We start from the raw sequence: 11670 nt of genomic DNA, 5'->3' as shown, positions 1-11670 counted from the left end.
TCTCTCTCTCTCTCTCTCTGTGTGTGTGTGTGTGTGTGTGTGTGTGTGTATGTGTGCTGAGGTCTGAAGACAACACTAAGCGTTGTTCCTCAGGAACTGCTCACATTTTCCTTTGAGACAGAATCTCTCACTGGCCTCTAAGTTGCCAAGTAGGCTAGGCTGGCTGGCCATCAAACTTAGGGTTCCACCTGCCTCCCTTGTGCCTACAAGCACGGGTCAACATTCCTGACTTTCTAAGATGGTGAGGTCTGGGATGGGGGAGTCAAACTTGGGTCCTCATGCTTGCCTGCCAAGTGATTTACCAACTAAGTCGTCACCCTGGGCCAGCCCATCACATTTCCAAAAACCATGAGAAGAGTGGGTGAGTCTGTCCAGGAACAGGAGGTGACACTGGAGCAGCTGTGTGGCCCTCATCGGCCTGCAATTCTCCACCTCTGCCTTTGACTGACAGCCTCATAGTCTCCTTCATCACCCCACCCTTTACAAGCTAAGGTACAGTCAGTCAGTTGGTGTTAAGTGGATTGGTGATCCACATTAGAACCAAATGAAAAACATCTGCATTAAAAAAAAAAAGATTCTCTTGAAAGGTGAGCTGACAAGTGGGTCCTTGGGTTAGGTATCCCGTGTTTGCACAGTCTGCATCACAGACCGTGATGGTCTGTCTGAGTTCACACCAAGAAGAAAGCGGAGCTGGTGCTGAGCAGAGTAGCAGTGAACCCTTGAGAAAAGAGATGACTGAAGGTCTGGACAACTTAACTCTCACCTTGTAAGTGAGGTCATATTCGTGTCTTAAGATTACTAGAGATTTGTGAATATGTATGCTTGCTTGCATGTATGTGGGTGAGCATGCATGTGGAGGCTGTAGGATGACGTCACGAACCATCCTCCATTAACCTTTCACCTTATTCATTGAGGCAAGGTCTGTCAATCTAAACCAGAGCTCACTGATACGGTGTGTCTCTAGAGCCAGCTTGCTCTGGTGGATCCTGTGTCTCTGCCTTCTGCAGCTAGAATTACAGATGGGCCACCATGACCACTCAGCATTTCCATGGGCTCTGGGGATCCGAACTCTGATCCTCAGGCTTGCACAACAAGTGTTTTAACCACTGAGCCATCTCTCTAGAAAGTCTTGAATGGCAGCTGCCACTTAGCGGTTCCCTGGGATTTGGGTAGTCATGGTTGCCATTGATGACCTCATCAGGTTCTAGAGTCACATAGGGGATAAATCTCTGGGTGTGTCTGGGTGAGAGTGTCTAGACAGGAGGAGCTGAGGAGGGAAGACCCACCTTGAACGAGTGCAGCCTCATCCCATGGACTGGGGACCCGAACTGAATATTAAGGAGAAAATGAGCCGAGACCAGCATTTGTCTCTGTCTGCTTCCTGACTGGGTTGTGACCAGCTGCCTCCAGCTGCCCTGCTGTGACCCAGGGACAGGTAGGTGGCAGTGGGTATAGGATAGAGATTGTATTCCATCGGAATAACTCTGGATCTGATCGCGAATGAAGCGAGGGAGAGGCAGGTGTGTCGCTTCTTCTTTAGCAGGGGAATGCTTCAGCTCTATCTGGGTAGGCTCGGGGGGCAGGAAGTAGATGAGACAGGAAAATCCCATGAGACACTCATTTGTGAAGCCATGGCAAGCGTTTTAATGACAACTGCCACCACGGGTTAAATAAATAGCTTTGAAAATCTACTGTAAATGCGACAAACATACGTGTCCAACGTCCAACCAAGGTCACCAGGCTTCCAGGACCTTTTCTCAGCTACAGATTTTAGTAATAGAAAAACACGAAAACAATGGCCATCCCCTGGTATGTCTATGAGTGCTGCTCAGCTGAGGGTCACAGTACCGGGTGTCCTCTCCCTCTGATGATGGATGGAGAGCGCCAGGCCCTGGACATCCTAGGAGTTCATCTGCTCACTCTTCATGCAATCACTCTGCTCCGAGTGGATACAGTTCTGTGCTGTGCTGTTACACCGCTGTGCAAAGCCACAGTTTAATTGACAATCTAACATAGATTTTTTTTTTATCATTTTGAGCTTATGTTGGTTCACCCTGCCCAATAAAATCTGATAACTCAACTGTACCCCCAAACATCTTTTCTGTTAGTTCAGTACAGTGTTGGCTGTCTCTTGTGGTAGCCATGGCCCATCTGCCTGGCTCTGAACACCCTGCCCTTATGATTGGACTAACATCTCTCTACAGTGTTCACACTGAGGGAGACACCGAGTCTCTGACTTCACAGGGAGTGGCCGGGTGTCACAGTCTGTGCTCTGTTCTCCTGGCCACATCCTATTCAGATAGCTGTGAACATTCTTCCACCCGCTGGCCTGACCCAACTGGTGACGGCTGTGGAAGTCGCTCTCCCCATGGGAGGCACTGAGCACTTCCTATACTGTTTAAAGAAAAAAAAAAGCCAGAAAAGGCCAACAGAGCAGGGAGATGTAAAAACAGGTTAATGTTACAACATCAAGCTCGGACTCATTGATGATCTTCCTAAAAAGAGGGAAAAAAAACCCTACCTAGTGAATAGAAATATAATTTATATTTCATTTAGGAAAATATACCACTCGGTCCTTGGAAATAAACATGAAATTCAATCAAATGGAAGCCTAGGCCACAAGAAGGAGACGTGGAAGCAAAAAGGAATATAGAATTGAATGTAAAATTCTTGTTCTTCCTAAGAGACAACCAGTACAAGATGTACTTTGTCCTGGGTACCAGGTTGATGGACACGGGCTGTCCTCAGAAACATGAAGATTGAATTAAAATGGAGGCTGCCTCTTAGCAAGCCCTATGTTTACATTTTGTTCCTTTATTAGAAATATAAACCAACAGTCATTTGTGTCTTTTTATTTGTCTTTTTTGTATTTTTTTAACAAATATTTTTGGTAGCTTTTCTGCAGTGTATCTTGAGTCAGAAAATAACCCTCTCACCTCTGAGGAGTTCTGTCGTGGATCAACTCTGCCTCCCTGTGGAGTCAGAGACTCAAACTTCTGGAAACCTATCCATCCTCAACTGCTAACAAAACAAAACAAAACAAAAAACCCTTTAATATAAAAACCTCCCTTCCCAGCTTCTAAATGGCTAGCTGGCATTTTGTGGGCCCCAATCTTTCTCGCTCAGTCCACTACTCGGCCGAGGGAAGGAAGAAAGGAGGACACTGTCCGAGTTGGAGAGGTGGCCAGAATGCTACACATTGTCTTGGAATTTCTCCAGATAGGTTCTGAGTTCCTTAGATGTGCCCACATCTAGGTCTTGGCAGACCCATTTGATGTCATCGTCCCCACTGAGGATAGAGTTCACTGTGGGGCAGTTGTCCTCGGGTGGCATGGTGAAGGTGGCAAACTTCACCTTCTTCATCTTGGAGGTGGGTGAGTTTGCAGGTTCCTGCCTGAGCTCCCTGCCCTGCCGCCCCCCGGAGCTGGGTGGCCTGTGGACCTGGCTCTGCATGTGCTTCTGGGAGCCACCATTGAGAAGCAGGTGGTTGCTCTCTTCACAGCCTCCCAGCCCTCGGTCTATGATGGTCGTGTGTTCATCTTGGGGAGGTGACACATCCCCAATGTTCTCCAGGAGTTCTGCCTCATTGCCCAGCCATACCCAGTCGTGAGAGTGAGTCATGGATGCCTGGCCTTCCAGAGGCACCTGTTTGTGCCTATACTTGAAGGCAAAGGTGGCACAGTTAATGAGAAAGACAAGGATGGCCAGGCAGAAGACACCCAGGAGGGCATACATTCCAATCTCCAGGTCACTCAGGCCATGGGCAGTCTGCATCAGACCATTCTCCTCCAGTGTACTTCCGGCTTTGGGGAGGTCCACATGGGCTGGGAAGTTGGTGAAGTCTATGGGGATGCTGTGTAGCCTGGCCCCATCCAGCCTGCCACTCTTCCCCACTTTGTTATCCAGCAGGGACTTGGCAGTGGTGGTGGCACTCAGCAGGGCCCCTTCCTCACAATCCCCAGGAGAGTTGCCATGGTAGCGCTCATCCTGGCCTGGGCGGTCCAGGTCCTGAATCTTCTGCCGGCGATCACTGGCATGGTTCTTTATTTCCTCCTCATCCTTATCGCCAGTCTCAATGGCATCAGCATCGTCCCATCCAAACTTGACCCCCACGTGGCCGATGCCCACAGCTAGCACACTCTTGCGTTTGGATTTCTGACAGGCCTCAGCAATGGACATGTCCACTCGGAGCAATGGGCCCTGGCCTTCTCCTTCAGCCACCACAGTGGGCCACCAAGGTGAGAGGGGCTGTGGGATGGACACGACAGTCTCGTCCAAGGAGGTGGCCGTCAAGGAGAAGTCCTTGGTGTCATAGATGTCCAGGGGTGTCACTGAGCCATCACTGAATTGGAGCCATGTGCTGACTATAGCTTCCTGCAGGGACAGAGACCATGAGAACCACTTTGGGGGGGGTGCCTTATCTCCAGGGACTCATCCTAGAACACCACCAAAGAAATAGGAAGGGTGACGTGGAGTCCTGATCTGGTGCCAGTGAGGTGGGGGAAGTGAATATGCTTTCCATCCGAGAGATACCCTAACACGGCTCCAGCATCAGCCAGATCCAGAAAACACACACAGTCCTGGACCGGCTTTTTGTTATCTGCCAACCATTTGTTCCTGGGCTTCATTAGCCTCATAGGACAATGGAGACTTGTAGAGGTGGGAAACTGAAGCAGGAAATTCTGCCAGAGCCAAAGACCTGAGACTGAAAACTACGGGCTGGGAATGTGGACCAGTTGGTAACATGTTTGCCTAGAGTTCATGAAGTCCTGGGTTTGACTCCCCATACTGCCTAGCCTAGATGTGGTAGAGCATGCCTTTTATTTCAGGGCTTGGGATGGAGTTGGAAGCAAGGAGCTCGAGGTCATTCCAGGGTACATGAAACACTGTCTCAAAAAAGAGACTGCTTGTCTTCTCTCCTGTGATGGTTAATCTTGGTCATCAACTTAACTACATCCAGAATCAATAGAAGCCCTTGCTGCTGGGCACTCTTGGGAGGAATTTCCTTAATCAGATTACCCGAAGCAATAAGACCCATGCTAACCCTGGGCCACGCCTCTATTGGCAGCCCAGATAAAAGACAGAGAGGAAGGAAGCATTGCTTTTTGCCTGCTTGCCCTCTTGCTGGCAAGTTCATCTATCCTATTGCTGCAGCTGGTATTATTTCCAACTTCAGGTTTTCATCATGGACCGAAGACCAGCAGCCCTTCAGGAATCACCCAGAACTCCTGAGCTAGCCTGGAACTGTAGAGACATCCAAGCTCACACTTTGAACAACTACCAGGCTCTCTACTTTTCCATCATGAGCCAGCCATTATTGGACTACCTGGACCACAGCCAGTAAGTCACTGTACTAAATCCCCTTCTAATGTAGATCTTCATTCTTTCAGTTCTGTTCCTCTAGAGGACCCTGACTAATTTCTCTCCCCTCCCCACCACAGGGTCTTAAAGGTGCCTTTTGCTTTGTGGGGGGAAACAGAAAAACAAGATTATCTTCCCTTTGGAAGTGTGCCATGGCACACTCTTTGCAGGACTGTCAGGTGGCTAATAGTGACACGCCTATGACACCTGGTGGGCTCATCTCAGCTGCCTTAGAACAGACCAACAGACCAGCAAAGTTCAGGCCAAAAAAGACCTGCAATCGTTCAGCCAAGGCCCAAACAGACATAAAAACTCTTCCACTGTGGAGACCAGGGAAGGGAGTTTGAGTGCTTCTGGCTCCATCCTCATATGCTTGCTATGTTCTCAGTAAGCACAGACATTGCCTAATGCACAGTCCAGGGATAATACACTGAGATGGTGGATACAGACCCACCTAGATGGAATGCTGCAGGGCATTTCCTGAGGGAGCCCTCACCTTCAGCACCGTGGACAGAGCCTTAACTTGCTGGTCACCAGGACAAACCTGGAACTCTTTATGGTTCTAACAGGGGAAGGAACCACAAACAGAGCACCTATGCATATTAGGGGTCAGCTTAGAGGCTGTGTCTTTTGCAAAGCAGATGCCACTACAACAAGTTTAAGCAGTGTGTCCTTGTCTGTCAGGTTAGCAAGAAGTTAGCAGAGCTGTGCTGTGCTGGAGACTCAGGGATCAGCCAGTGCCCAAGCCTCATGGTTAGGTGTACCCAGAACAGCTATGCTTAGCCTTTCCCTAAAGGCTCACTGTGGTGTACCAGACCAGCCCTGATTGTGGGAGCCTTTCTGGTTGCTCACCTGGCCACACCCACCTTAGCCCCTATTGTGACAGCAAGAGGAGGCAGTGGGAGCCTCTTTACATAAGACAGGTTGAAAAATCTCTTTCCTCTCTGCCACTGGTGGAAACAAGAAAGCTGTATTCAGTCCTGGGCTGGTGTGGCACTGCCTGTGGGCCACAGGGAAGGGAAGCAGAGACACGGACTGGAAGCTGGACCCAAGTGAATATGGAACCACACGGAGCTCCTCGGGAGCAGAGCAAGGTAAAGCAACAGCTGCACAAGGCTTCCCCGATAAAAGCAAAACTCCATCTGTGGGTAGGCGGCAGGTGTCACAAAAGGCGTGTTAAAAATACACACAGGAGGTCTGTGGGATGGCTGAGTGGATCAAAGCCCTGACTGCAAGCCTGACGCCACAGGAGTTCAATCTCAAAAACCCACTGTCAAGGTGAAAGGAGACAGGACGGACTGCTTAAATTTGTCTTCTGACCTCCACACATTCACTGTGGCATGCACATGCGCATGCACACACACACACACACACACACACACACACACACACACACACACACACACTGTACTACTACTACTACTACTACTACTACTACTACTACTACTACTACTACTACTACTACTAATTTGAAAGCCTAGATGATCAGACTAATATTAGAGATTCAGGAACAACTGAAAAAGACTGGATTAAAACAAACCAAGAAAAAAAAAACATTCGCTAATGAAATAAAATGGCAAAAGAGAAATTAAAGCAGAAACTACTCTAGGAGAGCAGAGATGTGTGGAGACCTACACAGAATTTCTAGAAATGGAAAACTGAGAGGTGTGTTGCCTGCAGTCTTGGGACTTGGGAGGTGGAGGCAGGAGGCTCAAGAGCTGAAGGTCAGTCTCAGTTAAGGAGGCCAGCCTAGGCTACACGGGACCCCCATCTCAAAGAAAAGAATAGGGGGAGGGAGAAAGTGAGTGAGTTACTTGGGATGCCTTATAACAGCAGGCAAGACACGCCTGAGGAGAGAGCCAGCTCACTAGCCAACACAACCAGCATGCTACTCAGAAATAGGAAGACAAGCAAGACAAGACAGGCAGGTGGAGAGGGATAAGGAGAACCAGTTCGGTCAGACGTCCAGTTACAAGCTTCAAGAAGAAATCAGAATAAGAAAGGCAAAATGAAGCACTGGTGACTGCAATCCAACATGAAGACAAATGACAGCAGTGGAAGACTTCAGGTGGTGCTGTCTGGGCGCTGGTTGTCCCTGAAGGCATGAATGCCTGCCTACAGGCTGCTTCCTTCTGTTTAGGGCAACTGAGGCTGAGTCTCTACTGTTTGGAACAGAAAGGCCAGAGCAAAGTTCTGTAGAGCAAGGGGGATTGCACTGGCCACTGCTGACCGCTCCTCTGCTCTCCGCTACTTTAAAGTGTGACCATTTTATTGGAGGTTGAGAGAAAAAATACAGGACAGGCAAGATGTAAATCTTGGCAGCTGTCTAGAAGAGAAAGAGAAAAGGGGGAGAGAGAAACCCTTCCTAATTGTTGAGCTAATGCCAACAATGGAAGTCTGGAAACAGCTCTATGTGGGGTCTACACAGCTTTCAGAAACAACACAAAACAAACAAAAAAACAAGAAAGCACAGAGGGCTGGGCATACTTAGGATTTTGTCCAAAGATGAGAGGAAAAAAAGGTAAAGGGGAATAGTTATGTTTCTGAGTTAGACTCTGCACTAATTTGAAGTCTCATGATGGTGTGGAACAGTTATCCTGCCGCTCAGTTCCTACAAGCTTGGCTTTCCACCATCAACTCAGCGTGTTCATCTTTGCTCACAAGCATCCTCTGGCTTTGGAGCCTGAGTTCTTGAGTGAAGCCAGAGATGCCAAGGAATTCACAGCCACTAGGGCTGTCCCTGATGAACAATGGATCGGTGGTGTTCTACCAAACCCAGCCCCCTCATCCTTTGAGCATGGTACATCCCTGGCATTTTCTAGTCTGGTATGGTCTCTCTGGCAGCATTGGTGGGTGAACGTGTCTTCATCAGTGGCTGAGTGGGTGACGTATATACAGGACCTGCCCTTCCCTTCCTTGCACACTGCCTGCTTTGTCTGCTGAGGGGCCTTCATTGTCCAGATAAACAAGCCATTTTTGCTTCAGCCTCAGCATGTGGGGAAACTGATACGGACTGAGTGTGGCCCTGTGCCTTTGGTTTCGACACTTGGAGCTCCATCTGTGTCACCCATTCTCATACTCACACCACCCACCAGAATCCCAGGCAACTCATTTATTTTTTTCTTCCACCCAAGCTTAAAAATAAGCAAGGCTCATATTCTGAATTTTCAGAAAAGAAGCTATGAATGACACACACAGGAGTGTCTGCCTTGTGAGATAAAATGTTGTTCCTTGTGGCTGCCTTTCATCTGGAATGAATTTTTCTTCCCCCACCTGGACAGAGAAGTACGTTAATATAAACCAAGTCCTGCTCGAAGGACTGATAGTGGGATTGAAACTTCAGTCTGGTCAGAGCCATTTCCATCAGCTCTGCCTTGTGATTGAGATCTGGTCCTGCTGTCTTCTCATTACAGCAAGGCTGGAAACCTTGCCGGAGAACCCAACCCACATCTCCCAAGACGATAAATGCTGAGTGACTTCAAATAACACGTGGCCACCAGTGATTTAGACCCTGCTTCTTTAGAGAGTCATACTTGTGGATTGAAGCTGCTCTATCTATACGTCTCCTGCATCTGGCCTGGGCATCCAATTACTGCTGGTTGATGAAGACAGATGGGTCATGTTGGATGTGGACAGTGGTTTTATCTTATATCCAGAGGCTACGCTGCTTGTCCATTCTAATCCATGTTCCATCTTAGCAAAGCGCTTCCAGCTTTTTGACTTTTTTTTCCTCTGTTCTTTGGACCCTCATCTTTTTTCTTCCATGCATGAAGATCCAAGGATGGTATTAGGTGTCTTCTTCAGTGGCTCTCCACCTTGATAACAGGGTCTTACTAAACCTGAAGCTTGCTGATTCAGCTAGGATCGCTGGCCAGCAAACCCCTGGAATCCTATTGTCTCCACCTCTCCACAATTGGGCTGTAAGCGTGTATCACTTTTTTACTCTCATTTACAAACTGGAACACACCGTCAATTCCTGTCTTAAGGGAGAAGGGCGGAGGAGCCATCACTGCAGACTGGACAAGGCTGGAATGCACTCCCAGTCTCTCTAGCTGATGTTTGGGACCAAAGTGAGGTAGCAACTGTCTACTGTGCTAGACAGGATGGCTTGGTTTTGTTTTTTTTGTTGTTGTTGTTGTTGTTGTTGATTTTTGAGACAAGGTTTCTCTGTGTAGTCCTGGCTATCCTGGAACTCACAGAGATCCACCTACCTCTGCCTCCCCAGTACTGGGGTTAAAGGCATGCACCACCACTGCCTGGCTCAGGATGGCTTTTCAAAGACAGCTTGGTAGAGTTTCCAGAAGCTGGGCACATGGTGAGGGATGCCCTTCTCATCTGTCTCTCATGGTGCAGTTCTCTATGGGACAGGGATGACTTCCTGGGCTACCTAGCCAGGGGATGGTGGAGTTATTGCCCCCTTTAGGGTCACCAGTTCCTTCTGCTGATAGTAGAGGAGGGTGACAGAGCCTGGGGCAGACTTTATTGTGGGTGAGGGAGGTGGAGAAATGGGGGAAGAAGGAATTGATGGTCACAAGGACCTAAGTGAGGCACCTAGATAATTACAATAACTGACTATGAGATGTGGACCTCGTCATTCACAACAAGGATCTTGCTCCCAAACAGCAAACCCCTGGAAGTAGATCATTCCCTGGATGAGAAGTCAGCACTGTAACACCCTGAGTGTAGGGCCCAGCTGGGTTTCCACAGAACTGGGACAATGTTGCAGTAAGTTGTTAGGCAGTCCTAATCGTTACACAGCAGTAGCTAGCTGATACATCTATGTGTGCTGAGTACCATTCCAGGGTCCTTCTTGGACCCTACAGCAGGGATGATGAAGTCATGTAGATTTCACAAGTCATGTGCCACCTGTTGGCACCTCTAACTCAGCCAAAATATAGGCAACGTGTGTCTGCCAGTACTTAAACCCTGCAGGGCACCTAGGATTTTTCTGGTTTTCCCTAAAAGCACCAAACCTCTCTGGCTTTACTCTGCCTGTGCAGATGGTCACTGTGTTCTGTCTTCGTAGTATGTCTACTCCCACAGAGCCTGTTTTGTTCCATTATACTGTGTGAAGGACTGGAGGCCCCACTGCCTCCTTGTCTGGTCTAGAGCCTGTTGCCTGTACCAGTCACAGCAGGCCAAACTCCTGGCATACCCTGTCCACACTGGGGTTAACATAGAGCTTCACCGCAGCCTGCCAACTTCCCTGTTGTGTGTCACCCGTGGGAACCAGCTTTGGAAACAAATGCCTGAGCCAGTATGAGGCCTACCCTGGTGGAGTCCTGAGGTCCCTAATGCTTCTGTTCTTCACAGTGATGGATAGTGACTGACACTCACAAAGGGAATGGTGACAGAGACCTTCTTTGTAGCACACAGTAGTTGATTCCAATATAATTCTCAGACATGAGATGAAGTGGTTCCCTCTAAGGACTGAGGTCTAGGTTGGGTCCTCCCAGAGCTCCACCTCCAGAATCTTGTTCAGTTCAGAAGTATATGGTACTCCATGTTTCCTTCTCTCTTTCTACCAGGTCCCAACCTCCACTGACTTGTAATGGTGTTTGCTGTGAGCCTACTGTGCACAGCAGAGGGTCAGCTCTGCAAAGCATTGCCCCCACAGAAAGTTACCATATAGCCCATTTCCAGAAGGTCAACAGCAAACACAGGTGTGGAGTACATGTTAGCAGTGATTTCTGTGTATGTGTAATAGAACTGGGAGAGGAGGCAGAAATTGACAGGGCTGTGAGGATGGCCTTAGTGAGCAGAGGGGGTTGAAACTATGGGTGGGAAATGAGCCAACAGTGTTGAGGAAAGAGTGAGCTCAGGGGAACACATCTCAGATCAGAAGAAATGCAAGGAAAGAATTTCAGATGAACATGGCAGGCAGGGACCTGTTAAGCACCAGGGAGTTCCAGAGAGTTTGGGACAGAGAGCAGGCAGGATTGTACCTGCCAGGGTATATGGGTGCTGGAGGTATCTGTATCATTAGGGAAACACAAGGGGGCAGTTGACCTGGTCTGATCATTGCATCCTCAGCCCAGAAGAGGAAATTGAGGAAGGACTGGGAAGAGGCTGTGGGAGTGAGGTGAGATTGGGTGGGAGTGGTGTGAAGGTTGGGATGAGGAAGAGGAGTGGGAATGGAGGATGCTCTGGAATTGGAGTCCAGTAAGACACAGTGAGAAGTAGATGGAGGAATAGAAGTAGGGTGAGAAGCAATATAGGGGTGAGGGGTGGGAGCTGAGTGAGGGGTGGGAGCTGGATGAGGGCTGGGAGCTGGGTGAGGGGTGGGGTCTGGGTGAGGGGTGGGAGCTG

General features: G+C 48.9%; 1 protein-coding gene across 1 annotated transcript; it reads right to left on the bottom strand.

The window, feature by feature from the left end:
• Nucleotides 1–1106: 1106 nt before the first annotated feature.
• On the bottom strand, nt 1107–11037 carry LOC101997114 (transmembrane protein 132C). Its single transcript, XM_013350305.2, has 3 exons — nt 10987–11037; nt 5858–5923; nt 1107–4416 (listed from the first exon to the last, which is right to left on the bottom strand). Exons 1-3 carry the CDS (start codon nt 11035–11037, stop codon nt 3193–3195), a joined length of 1341 nt encoding a protein of 446 aa, XP_013205759.2. The 3' UTR covers nt 1107–3192.
• Between the last annotated feature and the right edge of the window lie 633 nt (nt 11038–11670).

This window comes from Microtus ochrogaster, chromosome 2 (genome assembly GCF_000317375.1).
Source record: "Microtus ochrogaster isolate Prairie Vole_2 chromosome 2, MicOch1.0, whole genome shotgun sequence".
NCBI lineage: Eukaryota > Metazoa > Chordata > Mammalia > Rodentia > Cricetidae > Microtus > Microtus ochrogaster.
This window is presented reverse-complemented; position numbering and strand designations above follow the sequence as displayed.